The sequence below is a fragment of the Convolutriloba macropyga genome, chromosome 3, assembly GCF_964194025.1.
Source record: "Convolutriloba macropyga chromosome 3, txConMacr16.3, whole genome shotgun sequence".
NCBI classification, from domain to species: Eukaryota; Metazoa; Xenacoelomorpha; order Acoela; family Convolutidae; genus Convolutriloba; species Convolutriloba macropyga.
The window spans coordinates 46,493,286-46,509,255 of NC_134470.1; the positions used below are offsets into that span (position 1 = coordinate 46,493,286).

The 15,970-nt window shown below is 34.7% G+C and overlaps 1 protein-coding gene across 8 annotated transcripts in view; it reads right to left on the bottom strand.

The window, feature by feature from the left end:
• Positions 1-1,289: 1,289 nt before the first annotated feature.
• The window catches only part of LOC142337092 (uncharacterized), a 31,648-nt gene continuing 16,967 nt past the window's right edge, over positions 1,290-15,970 (bottom strand). For 6 of the 8 annotated variants that reach the window (XM_075386169.1, XM_075386164.1, XM_075386168.1 and 3 more), the window contains exons 6-8: positions 13,100-13,208; positions 1,846-2,214; positions 1,290-1,614 (exon numbers count right to left, since the gene is read on the bottom strand). In XM_075386169.1, coding sequence (XP_075242284.1) covers positions 1,572-1,614; positions 1,846-2,214; positions 13,100-13,208 — 521 coding nt within the window. In that variant the 3' untranslated portion in view covers positions 1,290-1,571. Of the gene's footprint in view, positions 1,615-1,845; positions 2,215-13,099; positions 13,238-15,970 lie in introns of all 8 variants that reach the window. The other 2 variants (XM_075386171.1, XM_075386167.1) reach the window with 2 other exon arrangements.

Below are 15,970 nucleotides of genomic sequence, written 5' to 3' on the forward strand. Positions count from 1 at the left end.
ACAAGTCTAAAACTAATACAATATCATGATTAAACTTCATAACCAGCAAAAGATGGAAAAAACTGCATTTAAAAGCCGCACGTGAAAAAAAATCGCACGCTTAGAGAAAAATTTTTCAGACATCAGTTTCTCGCTCTCTCAAAAACAGCTGAATGAACAAAAACCACTCCTTGTTCGCTCGACTCTTCTGATTTTTTTAGCGCTAAAATCACTCCAAGTTTTTTTACGCGTTTCATTTGCCGCTTCAAAAATCACTCCAATAAAATTGATTAAAAAAAGTAAAGAGATTGAGAAAAGTTAGTAATATCTGTCATTGAAAAGTGCTCTGAATATATTCCAATAAAACCTCTAGAAAAGTTCCTATCAGAAGCTAGAAAACTAAAAAGTAGCAAAAAGCAGAATCAGAAGATGAAATAAAAACTTGAAGAACACAAAGAGCATATAAAAACAACTTGAATGAAATCTTAGAAAAAAATAAGCTTTTTTGATTTCACAAGAGCGCATAGAGCCAAGAAACGTTAAATGAAGCAAAAGGAAAACTAAAAAATTTTCCAAAACAATAGGAAAACGGAATAGGCTAAGAAACTTCTCTAAGTTTAGAAAAAAAGCGGAAAACAGCAAAAAAAAATAAAAAAGAGTAATTAAAAATGTTTCAGTTTATTGTCATTTTTCCTAACAAAAAAATTGTTTAAAACCTAAGAAAATGTAATCACTTGGTATCCAAAGACTCAGTAACTAACATGCGTCTATTCGAAGCCCATACAAAGCAATATAACAAGACAAAACGCAAAAAATTGCTAAAATTCGCATAAAATTCAGCAAAAGAGCTGAAAAACCAGCAAAATGGTATAAGATTCTTATTAATGACCAAAAACCTACAAACCACTATTAAAGCAACCTTAAAAATTACTAAAAATTACACAATATCATAATAAGACTTCTAAACCTAAAAAATTAACAAAAAAAACGGTTTTAAAAACCCGCACGTGAACACAAAATTTCGCTCGCTTACAGAAATTTTTTTCACACCTCAATTTCTCCCTTTCTCGAAAACAGCGGAATGAACAAAAAACCACTCTCTTTTCGCTCCCCTCTTCACTTTTGTTCAGCACCCACCCAACAAAATTTTTCACGCGTTTCATTTCCTGCTTCAAAATTCACTCCAACTAAAGTGATTGAAAAAATACTCCAATACTCCTATTCGAGTCGTAATAAAAATAAGAGCGCTATAATAGCCGGCTGAGAAGATGAGGGCGGCTATTAAAAATACTTATGACAAATATGATAAATACTTATAAAAAAAATAAATATGCTGTATGCATGGTTCCTTTTAGCTCTTAGTTCTCGTTTTTATGAAATATTCCCCCAGTTGTGAAATATTCTCGTAAAACTGAATTGAGTATTTTATCAGTTTGAACATCATCAGTGATGTAAGTAGCTTTCTTTGTTGCTAGTTGCATAAGTTTTGTTCCTTCAAAAGTTGACCAAAGAGTAATGGCTTTGTTGATGAAAATCCTCTTTCGCTTTTGCTTGGGAGAAAATAGAAAATGTGAGGTATTCGAAGCCACTCATCAAAATTGATAATCATCAGCACCGCCATAAGTTGGTTCCGAACTTAAATTCTTTCTAGTTTTGAATTTACGTAAAGAAAAGTTAACATACCGCAACATTATTTAAATTTTCTGAAGCCTTTAAAAAATGAAGATGCCATCGAAGAGCCATCTTAAATTATTTTCTATATGATGTTAAAAAGAAGGCAACGCTCTGCTAAGGAACATTTGGTCTAATAAGCGAACACAAAAATAGACAGAATTGTTTAAAATATTTTTTAAAAACTAGAATCTCCTGCTGAAGTTGGACGTTGATTGCCCTCTAGGGTACTGGTTAGGGTGTCGCATTCGTATGGGCGAATTGGTAGGTGTCGCGTAACCACCTGGCGAATTGTCAATAGATATCTCTAAGGGCGCAGAAGTGAACTTCAAAGACCCGTTTCTGTTTGGTGGTGTTTGAATTCTACCTGATATGGGGTTTGCGTTTCTGTTTGTCGGTGTTATATTTATATCTGATATGTTGTTTGCAGCATAGTTCCTTCCAATGGCTTCATTGTTGATTTCTGACTGCGCAGTAGATGACGACAAAGATTGTTGCCCAAACTGATGGGTAAGACCTCGCATTGACAGATTTGGAGGCCGTTCACGTGTGGTGATTCCGCTGCTGAAACAAATCACGTTAATGATGATTATTATTGTTCCGACCGACTTTAGTGGGGGAGGAACTATATGCTCAACTGAGTTTTTTTTGTTCAGTCAATTTTCGCCAATCGATATAATTATTCATCGTACAGGGTTGTATTGAAGGTGAAAACACTCTTCCGAAAGCTTCAATTTATTCAATCAAAACGTATTCAACTGTAAGCAACGTATAAGTAACGTGTGATCATTAAGACGTACAAAGGAACAACGTTTTAGCATTAATATGATCAAGACAACAAGTGAAATTTTGGCGGCAAGGTTTCTTTGATGCTCTTTTACTGGTTTTTTGTCTGATGTCATTGACGTCAAATCAGTTCGAATTCAATTGACAACTGTCTAGAAAACCTAAAAATATTAAGCCGAAAACCAGCTTAATCGATACATATAGTGGTTATATTTACATAAAATTAGGTTAAATGAACTTTTTCGGAACTTTCTACGTATATTAGAACGTATTTTATTAATTTAGAACGATTTCTGTACGCATTTGAATACTCGATTCTGATTGGCTAATAATTCGTTCATTTACTACGTAACATCTTCCGGCCCGGAAGAAGATGTTGGGAAAACTGGTACAAGTTTTACAAGCGGGCGGACGAGTGAACCGGTCGACGTACGTAAAACGGTGGAGCGCGCGACGCTATCGGAGCCGTAACGGAGTTCCACAACCCGAGCGGTTGGGTAGTAACCCCTACGGTTGGTTTTCTCAACTATCCAAACCAAGTCACCGGTCTTAATGTGTTGCTCGGCAGGCGTCTGCCACTTAGAGCGTCGGTTCAGCATCGGTACATACTCTCTGATCCAACGGGACCAGACCGCATTAGCGTTCGACTGAGCACGGACGTAAAGTTTACGATGGTCAAATTCATTATTGCCGACAGTAGACGGAATACCGGTAGAGTATTCTCCTAAAAGAAAGTGGTTAGGCGTTATAGCGCTCAAATCGCACGCATCAGCGCTTACGGGCGTTAAAGGACGTGAATTGAGGGCTTTCTCCACGAGACAGAAGCTAGTATGCAGTACATCTTCCGTGAAGCGACGCGTGCCAAGAACAGTATACAACACGCGCTTGAAACTGCGTACCAACCTCTCCCAAATACCACCTACATGTGGTGCGCTGGGTGGATTGAACCTCCACTTTACACCTTTGTGAGCGAGCTCGGCTGCAGTGTTGACAACGTTCCCTTTTTCAATACTTTCTCGGAGTTCTTTCTCCGCTCCAATAAAGTTAGTACCATTGTCGGACCAAATCATGGCAGGTGTACCCCTACGTGACACAAACCGCTCAACTCCCATGACACGAAAGCTGGTGTCCATAGATGTAACTATCTCGACATGGTCAGCGCGAGTAGTGAGACAGGTGAAGAGGAAGCCCCACCTTTTCTCAGTAGTACAGCGGACAGTAACATAGAATGGCCCAAAGTAGTCGACGCCAGTGTTCGTGAACTTTTTTCGAAGAGTTACGGAGGTTTAAAGTTTTGTGAACGTAAGCTTGTTGTTCGTTGTTTTCTTTATAATTTTCGAAATTTTTGTTTGAATTTGATCAATTTTTGCTAAAAAGTTCATAAAATTGTTAACGGCAGTGGCATTGGTTTTTCATCAAAGATCAAAAAGAGTTGGTGAACGAATTGTTTCGAACTGTTTCGGCTATATGTTTAGCTAAATTTTTAAAAATACTGCATTTTTTTCATAAAAATTGATTTCAAATGTGCTTATTTGGCCAACTTTATCCTGTTTGTTAGATTTTCGATCCAGACTATAGTCTGAAATTTACTTACAACTATTAAAAAAATTAACCTACCAGTTAATTGGATAAGAGCAAATTGATTCAGTTCATTAAATTGATATCAACGAATCGCCATGAATTGGTGTTGTGAACCAATACTCGGTTCAAACTGATACTCTAGATAGTTATTATTAGAGTTAGATTTTTGATGCAAAATCTTCCGAGCATGTATTAATTGATCGTTATGCCACCGGAAGTGTTAATGAAACTTTAGAAAACCGCAAATGCATTCTATATATTTTATCCCATGACTGATTGCAGAAGCAGACCATATTGGCCGTGCGATAACCATTAGTTTTGTATCCTGACTTTTTCGAACTGATAATGGGTATTTATACAGCTTAATTTTTGAGTTCTTTGTCTTCCCCAATCCGAAACATCTTGATCTATTAATCAGATCTCTCCTGTAGATCTCTAAAATCTACTGTAAATTATCATTCTATTCTTATCACATTTTTCAGGCATTAATCTTTTTTACTTAATTAATAACGCTTTTATTTCTGTTGCAAAAGCGCAAAAGCAACAGGATATGACCCCAGCACTTTTCAACGTCATAAAAAATTTCAAATAAAACAAAGCTACTTGGTTGTTGACAATCACAATAGTTTTCTGCTCAGTACCTTTTCTTTACAACTGTTCTGCCTGCTCATTCTACGATGGATCAATAGACAGTGAAGCTATTGACCTACCAATCAAAACTGGCTATGCCGAAAATGACTTCATAAATATCTCCAAGGCTCAAGAGGTTTTAACTTTCTAACAAAAATGAGGCTAATTATGATTTAGTGGTGAAAGCGATGCAGATAAATATAGTGATGTGGACGAAAGAAAATCAACGACGGTCTACTATTTCAAGTTTAACGGTCGTTGCGCAGCACTCAGCAGATGTGTCAAGAAGCTAGCAACAGTTTCGTCCTCATCAGAGGCACAATGCCAGGGTGTGGCAGCAGCAGTTCAAGAAGCACGCTGCTTGAAGCAACATCTACAGGTTTTCGGCATCCAAAAGAAACATCCAATAGCAATTGGAGCGGACAACCAGAGTTTTACCAGACTATGCCAAAACAAAACCATGCACAAGAGGAGCAAACGTATCGAAAAAAAATCACTTCATTCCGGACTAGACGGAAAATGGGACTATTTCATTTCAATACGTTCGTACTGACATAATGGCAGCAAACATCTTTACGAAATCCTTGCCCGTATCGAAGTTGGAAACATTAAAAACAGTTTTGACGAAGTGTTTAGAAATATTAGAAATTTAAACTTACCAGTCAATCAAAAAAGAGGGAAGGGATTCAAGTTACAAAATTGAAACAACGGAATCTTCAAAAAAAGGCGCTGTGAATCTTTAATCGGTTCAAACAGATGATTCTAGATAGTTATTATTAGAGATAGATTAATTGATGTACATAATAATGTCTTCCCAGCATGCATTGAATGATTATGATACTATCGGAAATTTGAATGAAGTCATAGAAAATTGAATACCATATTTCTTATCCCCTGCGTCTGGTTTTTAGGAATTTTGCAGAAGTAGAGCCTATTTGGTAACCCTTGCTAACCCATCTATAGATTTTGGTGCTAAGATTAATATTATATCTTGAAACTTTGTACTAGTATTGGGTATATACACAGCTAATTTTTGGGTCCTTTTCTTCTCAAATCCACTTCATTGTCTTGATCGAATAATCAGATCTCCTCTGTAAATCTCTGAAATCGACTATAAAATATCTTTTTTTCTCTCATTTTTGAGAACTTAATCAATTTTACTTTAATCAAACCGCTTTTATTCCGCTTGCAAAAGTCCGTAACCAACATAAAATTGTTAACAATGCTGTCATCGGCTTTGCGGTTAAAAATCAAATGCATTTGGTAAATGGTTTTTTGGCTATATTTTTAGCTAAATTTTTGATAATTCTGCATTACTTTTTCAAGAAAAATTGCCTTCAATTATGCCTATTTGGCCTACTTCATACTGTTTGATCGGCAATGCAGATGTAAAAACTGCTGATACAACTCTCGTTTTCTCTGATATGCGCGCTTATTGTACCTCCAAATCCTCAGAAAATTTATCGTAAATAACATTCTTTTGCTAATAGAAACCGATATTCACAGAAAAATGCATAACTAATTTTTTATTTATTAAGACTGTCATTTACAAAAATACTTTTACACAATGTTTTAGAACATTCGTGTGTTTCAACAGCTGGGCAGCTATAACAACGCACGCTTTTGTCCCTTCGTTGAACTATCGGATTGTATTTTGTGATAGTCCTTTTTAAAAAATTTTTGAAATTTTTTCATCAAATTGCAGCAAGTTTAATTTCGTTTAAAACTTCGAATGATAAGAGGTCCCATTTTTTCAAATTAGGATTTAGAATATACTTTTTTTGTGAGCGAAACAATCGTGCTCTTTATGGCTACGACAAATTGTTTTTCCTAAATTGTTTTACTCATATTTTTTTAATCTTAACACAGGCTCTATTTAAACAACTGGCTATTTCGGCATCGAGGGAGATATTTAACAAACCATCTAAAATTCCAGTTCATCCAAATGGTTTTCCCGGTAATACAACTCGATAACTACACAAAAGGTAACTTTTTTGTTATATTCACCTTTCGATCATTTTATCTATGTGGTTAATCTTTGGATCAATTTGGGTTTAAATGGAGAAGCAGCATGATCAGTACCAGCTTTGGTCAGGTTGTGGAATTTTATACTTCATAGATTATTAAAATATTTAACAACTGATTAATTCGGTATCGAGGGAGTTACTTCAGAAATTGTCTAAAGTTTCAGTTCATACATAATGGTTTTCCGGTAATATAACTCGATAATTACAGAAAACGCATCTTTTTTGTTATATTGGCCTTTTGCTCAAATTATTCATATGGTTAACAATTGGAGCGTTTTTGGTTTAAATGGAGAAGCTGCAAGATCATTACCAGTTTCGGCCAGGTAACGGAAATTTTTACTTTACAAATTATTTGGTTTAGAATGGCGAGCTTTTTAATTTTTTTATGAAACAGTCTTGTCTTTGTTTTTATGCTATTTACAAAACATAAAGATCTCAGCTCCAAACTCAAATACCGACGCGACAAAATCACGTGCAATTGAACGCCAATGAACACACAAGATGATTTCAGCGAAAATCATATTTTTTTTGCTTCAACGCCGTTTGTGTAAAATTGTTTGTGAAGTTTCTAGTTCTATCTGTCTTCCGTAGCTTTTTTACTTAGTCTCAATAACATTTTCAGTTCAAAAAAGGTTTCCAATTTACTTTTTTTGAATTCTCACGGTTGTTATGTTTTACGGTTTTAAAAATTTGTTTTAAAGACTAACGGTTTTTGAAATTTGCCGCTCAATCCTAATTCTGTCAACTTTTAGCATTGAATCAGCAAAGACATTGGCCTCATTCTTTGTCATGTGAAATATAGGTGAGTCTTCTTTGCTCTTTCTTTATTTTAACAACGGATTTTAGAGTTGATAACAACATTTCTAACAACCTTTTTGCAATTTTCGACGATTTTCAGGTTCTTTTGAGGTTCTTTTGTACTGTCTTGTCCTATCATCTGTCTTGTCCTTCGCACAATTATAATGACATGTCACATATAATTTTAAATGGTGCTAAAATAAGGTGCAATTGATTTCATTCTTTTATATTCAACTTATATTTTACTGAAAAGATTGTGATTTTTTAGGGGTTCACACCGTTTCTTCGCAAAACTGAATTGATTTTTTTGATTTTCGCCCTTTATTTTTATAGTCGCATGACATTCTGGTTACTGACAGGTCTCAATAATTTTGTATGCAAGAATAAGTGAAGCCAGTGAACGATTTCTGTTGATAGCTAATGGTTTTCATTACTTTAAAATTAAGTGTTTATCAGTGTTTGCGTATTTTCTTTGTGTTTCCAATTTAAATTCAAGTCATTTGGCTTAGTTTAGTTTTTATCTAATGCTAATTTGACTTTTCTCATTATATTTTTAAAAAGAAATAGATGAACAATGAGTTTTGGTCGCAAGTAATGCTTGTTGATTTTTTTTGATTTTGTTGTTTGTATTGTTTCATAGTATCCTTAATGTGTTTTTGTATAGTTTGTACAGTGGTTGAAGCATAAAGAGATTTTTATTTGATACACCAATTATTTTCGAGCATAAGTGATTTATTGAAAATTTTCTATCTGTTCTGCATTTGGTGGACAATTAAGTCAAAGATGTGGTTGAGAAGGGCTGGAACATTATGTACGAACGCACATTTCAGAGTTTTTTGGTAACGGCAAAAAGCGTTACGGAACTTTACGTAAGAAAATTGTCGGCTATGGTGTTTTGTTACAGAAACCGTGTTTTGTCGAAAAACCTCCAATTTGATTAAAAGATTTTTTTAAGAAATGGAATTAACCACTGCCACAGGTTTTGCTCTGAAATGACTGGCATCGGACGAGATGTCAAATTAATCTGACAAAAGGTTTACACAGGAAAAACCACAAAAATCAAACATAACCGACTAACGGGCGAAAAAAGATAGGCGAGCGGTTGGCCTCGGTATTAGCCAGCTGAGGCATAGGTATGGTAGCATTAGGGGATGACAGGAGTGTGTGTGTGTGTGTGTGTGTGTGTGTGTGTGTGTGTGTGTGTGTGAGTGGGAGGTGGGGCAAGCGATGGATGGTAGAGTTTTGAAGGCTCGTTGAGAGTGGCGTTCAGATCGACAGTTTGGAGAAGGGAGGACAAGTGTTGGGGGTGACTGAGGCGGGTCAAATTTTCGAGATTAAGAACCGCCATTCACACCATAAAATTGTCTCCTCGAAACTGTTTTTGGTAAGTCGCATTCTGAGAGTATAGTAGGGCTTAGAGCTTTAGGAGAACTTAATACCCTCCGAGCGCTACCTGTTTATCCCGTGTTTGAAAATTTTTGCATTATATGCTTAACCTTAAGATAAAATTTGATATTGATTTCAATAGAAAACTTATTTGTTAAAAGTAAGTAAATTCGAACAACAACTTTCAATTTTGTCTAGAAAGTTGTGTTGTTCGTTTTCTTTTGCTTTTTTCTGTCCGAATTTTGTCTTAATTTGTATTTGAGTTTTCTTTCAAAGACGAGGTCCTTTTTGGTATAGGGATGCAGTGAAATTTTTTTTAGATTTTGAAATGATGGCCATCTTTTACAAAATATACCTTCAGCGTCTAATCGACGTCTACGCTTTGAAAAAGGCCTCAACGATGATAAAATCTTTACTTTATTGCTTCTCCGCTTTGATATTCTCAAATGAAAACAAAGGCAATTAATTTTGGCTTCCCTGTGAGAATTTTGCATGAATTTATTGATATTTTTGCGTTTTTCACTTTGTTGTCTTTTTCATTTTCTCTGTTTGATGTAAATTGATAAAGCTCAAATTGATCCAATTGTGATATTTTTAAGTAATTTGAAAAATCAGGAGATTAAAAACAGTTGAAGAGACTAAATTTTGCTGCTCCTCTAATCAGCAGATTTGATTTATTCCTAGTTCCAGACAGATTATTTATATTGTTTTTTTGTGAAACTGAAATCAGAATACAGAGAAGACCAAATTGAGAAATCAGAATACAGAGAGAGGTCAATTCTCAATTGATATATAAAAGTACTTTAAAAACAACTAAACTGTGAGAACTATGCAGTTGAAACTCATTGTTCAAATATTGGTGGCTTTGATTGATTTGCATGATTCTTGCCTGTGCTTAATTTGTCAACTATTTGTGTGCCCTCAAGTAAATATAAAATCATAAACCGACAAATGTCGGAAGAATTGCTCTTGAACGACAGGCGAGGCAATTTAATTCAGGGGCTGTAGCCTAGATCAATTTTTCTTTATGGGTGCAAAAATCCTGTCCACGACGTGATTCGAACCACTGCCCTCACGATCCACATCCACAATCACTAACCACTGCGCTACAGATCACTTAACTCTCCTATTCTGCAATCGATTTCATATTAGCTTTACTTCGGAGCAATAGCGATCACTCAAAAACGAAGAATGAAAGCGTGAAAAAGTCACTTGAGAAATCAAAGAATGTTCTAGAAGAAAAGCGCAAAATTGTCAAGCAAAAAATTTGCATTAAAAAAGACACACACGTTAACAATAATTGCTATGAACTTCGTTTAAGAGTAATTAACTAGACACTGGTAATACCCGGGTCGAGATGTCAGCGCCGTTTCAGCCCATCTTTTTGTAAGAAATGCACTGAATGCGCTGAAATTATGTAAAACATGCGCTGAATGCGCTGAAATGCGCTGAAACTTCGAGATGGCGCTGAAACTTTAAAATTTCAGCGCACCTTCAGTGCATTTCTCACATAATTTCACTGCATTTTCATCTCATTTCGTACATAACTTTCAGCACCTTTTCAGTGCATTTCTATCTAAAATTCAGCGCATCTTCACCGCATTTCTTACATGATTTCAGCGCATTTTCTGCACATTTCTTACATAAGTTTCAGCACTTTTTTCAGCGCATCTCTTACATAATTTCAGCGCTTTTCATCTCAAACGTTTTATTACTATAAATTCAAATTAAATGGGAAGCATTTCAGTTCTCAATAGCGCAGTGGATTAATTGATAGATGAGACCCAATGATCGGGGTTCGAGCCGCGGAGTGAAAGAAAAGAGCTGAACTTTTTGAAATTTCAGAGGATTTCAGCGCATTTCTTACTAAGTTTCAGCACATTTCAGCGCATATCAGCGCAATATTATGTAAGGTTTTTGCGCTGAATTTTTTTGAAAATTGAGCGCTTTTCAGCGCATAATTTTTGGAAATTTTCTCGACCCAGGTAGTAACACATTCACACTTTTGATGTTCCACTGGCATATCGCCAAAATTTCTTCAAAATATTGTGATTCTGTCCTATAAATTGAGCAGATGAAACTGGTGATGCGAAAATGCAAAGCACTTTTTCGTCTTTTGTTTTAAAGATTCGATTGCCTATGAGACTAGTCAGCTATTGTTTCAAAACCGTTGCGGTATTAAGCTGAAAAAATCAATTATCTCGGTAGGAGCATCTGAACAGTTGCTTCAATTTGTATATTATACACTTTGTGTTCTGGTTGAGAGAACTCTCTGGATAGTGGCTTCAAAAATTTTATCAAGACGACTTTTTTATAAAGATTTTATAAAGACGATTTTTTGTCTCACTGTTTGAAACTTTACGCTCTATCCTCTAGTTGGCAAAAAGTTGCTGAAAGAGTGAGAATGAGAGTGGTCTCATCAATATGTCCTTGTACATTACCGAGCCTGAATGTATTGTTCTTTATTTCTCAATCAGTTTTCTTCTGAAAGAGGAAAATTTTCTCAATCAGTTTTATGAAAGATAAGTTTCGTGTTTTATACCAAAAAGAAACATACCTGGCAGATTGCCCGAAAATAGCCGCCGTTGATTCCGATGAGCATGATTGGGATTGAAAGAATAGAAAATATTGAAAAAAAAAAGATTTTTGTACAAAAACATTTTTTAAGTCCGATTTATTTTGATGGCATTTCGTAGTTCATTTTGAATCGCTTTGCTGAGCAACTGATGTTCAAATTCACTTTTAGCAGAATGAGAGAAGAGAAACTAGCCTAGTGAAGTCAAAAAGATTTCACGCAAAATGTCGAAAAAGCGGCAAATTGGTAAAGCGAAAAAAAAGTTCGACGAAGTAAAAAAAAACATAGCCGGAAGAATTCCGGAAACGACTCGAATTGAAAATCCATTTAAACGCCATCCAACTACTCATCAAACAAAACGTGCCCTCACTAATTTGTGATTATCTTGAAACAAAGTCATGAAACAAAAAAGTAAAAACAATAAAATCAAATCTGTTAAAATATGATAAAAAATCTGATCAAATTTTGTTATAAATATAGATCCCGAACAAACTATCTCTGCCAAAATAACTTCATCAAGTCAACTAGTACATGCAAAAACCACTTATGTGAGTTTTGAAAAAATACTTTATGCTGAAATTATGAAAAATAAAACAAATTAAAAACAACTTTCACTGAGAAACTGGAAAAAGTTACTAAATTGTTTAATATTTCAAAAACATATAAGTCCAAAGAAAAATTCCCTTCAGCCAATAGTGTATCCAGATGCTCGCAAACAAATAGGCAAGTCATAATAGGCAAATAAACTTAGCTAAAACAGGAGAAAAAAAAACGAAAAACTGCAAAAAATTAAGAAAAATAGTTCCAATTTTCGCCATTTTTTTGTCATATTTCTCAACAAAAAAATGATTCTTACCCACAAAACTGTAACCAATTGTTATCATAAAATTGCTCAAGTAGAAAGGGTTTCTTCAATACCCATTTGAGCCAGTAAAACAAAATAATCGTCAAAAAAAGGCAAAAATTAGCCCGAAAATCAGAAAAAATAAATTAAAAACCTCCGAACTATCATAAAATTCAGATTAGTTTCCAGAAACCTTCAAACCACTACCGAAACCAGCCTAAAATTAAAAGAAATTATAACCAAACCTCTTAACCAAATTAAATGAAAAAAAACTGCATTAAAATGCCGCACGTGAACAAAAAAATTTCGCTCGCTTAGAGAAAATTTTTTCACACATCAATTTCTTGCTCTCTCAAAAACAGCGGTATGAACAAAAACCACTCTCTTTTCGCTCCACTCTTCACTTTTGTTCAGCGCCAAAATCACTCCAAATTTTTTCACGCGTTTCATTTCCCGCTTCAAAAATCACTCCAATAAAATTGATTAAAAAGAAAGGACTTCTCCAATACTCCTCTTCGAGTCGTAAAAAAATAGGAGCGCTATAATAGCCGGCTGAGAAGATGAGGGCGGCTATTAAAAACAAAATCAAAATTTGGCCAAATTTGGGTTCATGTGTCTGTGGCGATTTTGATCTCATTGTATTTGAGGCTCCTAAAAAGCTCTTTGAAAGCTTTCCGGATAAACTTTTATGAGCATAGAAAATATATCGCAATTTAATGGCCTTTGTGAGTATTCATTAAAGTAAATCAATTCAAAAAATAAGTAATGCCCCAGCAACTTAATAAACCTGCCGCAATATGTTTAATGTGAATAGTTGCATACCTCTGTGCATTAATTTCGTTCTGGTTGCCGAAACCTGTTTGATTTTGGTACCTCCTCTGAGACGTGGGGACAAACACATTTGAGGCAGCAGCAGTCGGGACCCGGCCTCCTTTTCCCAAATTTTGAACAGTTTTGATTCTGATTGGAGTAACAGATGAACACTCCAGAATTGTATAACGAAAAGCCTTTAGTTTCAAGAATTTCAATGTTTAAATTTTCGGGACGTTGCGGAAACAAAACCTCAGAGAATGTTTGGAGTAGACTAAACAAGAACCGAATATAGAATAAAAACTGCAAAAGCTATTAATTCGGGAAAACAGGTTTGCTTCTATATCTATAAGCGATCAACGTTTAATAATACAACGATGAACCGCACAGGCCAAAATGCTTCAATTCCATAAGCCCTTTTAAAATTTGATCGGGACAAAGAAGTTAGCTAGAACTAAGTCTGGTAAGAGTTTTAAAAATCATATCCAGATGTTCTAAATTACAGGATACCAAGAATACATCTATTTTTTTTTCGCCAGCAAAGCAACGTCTCTCCTCAGTCCAAAAAACGAAATAAATATTACTAACCAAGCTTAATAAAAAGCCCTTCAGAACAATCCGTTTAATTTCTTTGTCAAGTGGAGAATTTTTTTGCTTGATCCTGATACGTCAACCCAGAGTGGTGTCACGAGAGCAACTACGTCAGGGGGTTTGGACAAACCCTGCTCCCTATATACCAGCAGCAGAAATGTATGTCTCAAAGAATACCGTAGCTTAAATTACTGGGCAGGACTGAGTTGAGCATGGGGGAGGGAGAGAAAGAAGAAGAGGGGGTGGGGTGAGCGCTGGTGGCGCCAATAGTTAGGGGTTACGACTGTAATGAGGTGGAGGCAGCAGCAGTCTGAAATGGGCATCCTTTCCCCGAAAATTTTGAATCAGAATAGAGAAATAAATGAACACATGAGTTCAGTTGGAACTCTATGCTCCATGTAAAAATATACCCTGCAGAATTACGGAGAATAGCCGCCGTTAATTCCCATAGTGGAGAAGATGAAACTAGCCAAGAGAAGTCAAAAAGATTTCACGCGAAATGTTGAACAAGCTGTTAACTAAGGCAAAGCGAAAATATTTTAGTTGGACGAAGTAAAAAACATAGCCGGAAGCATTCCGGAAACGACAATATATCATATCCTCCAAAAAAGTGGTTTTTCAAGTTGCTAATATCTCCTTGCAGAACGAATCACTTCAGCGAAAAATAAATTAAAATTAAAAAAGAGGAAAATTCAATCGACTTTTCATATAATACAAGTAGTCATACAAATGAAAAAAGTGTTTGCAGGCAAGCAAATCTCGTAACCTAACTATAAAATATCAGCAATGATTTATTGAGCTCACAAGCATCTCTCTTATCGAAAAAGTGAAAAAATGAAGAAAAAAAATTGTGTAAAATGGCCAATCTTTTGTCAAATTTCATAGAAAGAGACGCCTTGGTAGCAAAAAATTGTACTTTTTGTAATATAGAGAGCCTGCAGGAATGTGCCACACTGTCAAATCAAATAAATCAATTGCAAACAAAACAACAATTTAACAAAAAGGCTGAAATCATAATGTTTAACAACTGGTAAAAACACTTGAAAACACTGTAAAAACACATGAAAAAACAAAGACTAGTTTTTGATTTTTGAAAGTTAAAAATCAGATTTTAAAGAGGAAATTGAGAAATAATTTTGCTTCCTTATTTGGCATAAAATTATATAACTAACATTCTTCATAGATTAAAATGTAAAATTAGTTTAAAGATTGGAAACAATAAAATATTCCGCAATAAAATTGTCAAAAGTTTTCAAAACTGCACTTATGAAAAAATCTTTGCATATTATCAAATACTGAACGCTACAAAATTATTCAATTGCTACTAATGAAAATCAGGATCCCTGAACAGCACAAAAAGGTTTTTTTTCAAGTACATAAATCCAAAAACAAACAAAAAAACTGAGAACATATAGACAAAAAACTGCCAAAATTGTGCAATCATGTGTGCAATTCTATAGAACAAAAATACTTCACGTTTTAACGAGTCATTTGATCCATGAAAAATCAAAGATAAATTTCCATGTGCCCTGACTTTTCAAATTTTTGAACAAAAAATCCGCTTGAAGATCCAAAAATGAAAAAAAAAACTATTTAAATACAAATCAAAAAACATATTACGTAATTGAGAATTATGTGCTGATATAGCATGTTGGGTTATGGACTTTCGCAAGCGGAATAAAAAGCGTTTTTAACTAAGTAAAAGAACTAATTTCTCAAAAATGAGAGAATAACAAAATAATATTTTACAGCAGAATTTAGAGATTTACAGGAGAGATCTGATTATTAGATCAAGATGGTGATTTGAATTTGGGGATGAAAAGGGACTCAAAAATCAGCTGTATATATACCCATAATCAGTGTGAAAAAGTCAAGATACAAAAACTAATCTTAGTACCGTGATTTATAGTGGGGGTCGCAGAGGTTACCCAGTATGGTTTGCTTCTGCAAATCAGTCGCAAAGGGAACCATAAATGGAATGCATTTGCACTTTTCTAAGAATTCATTCACACTTCCGGAGATATCATCATCATTTAATACATGCTGGGAAGATTTTACATCAATTAATCTAACTCTAATAATAGTTATCTAGATTCACCAATTTTAACCGAATATTGATTCTAAGCACCATTTCTTGACGATTCATTTAAATAATTTTCTTTGATCGAAGTCATATTGCTTGTCATTCTAATCTGGTAAGTCAAACTTTCTTTCTAATTCTCACTAAGTTTAAGACTATAGTTTGATCGATATTCTAACATAGAATATAAAACGCAATATTAGACTCTCAAA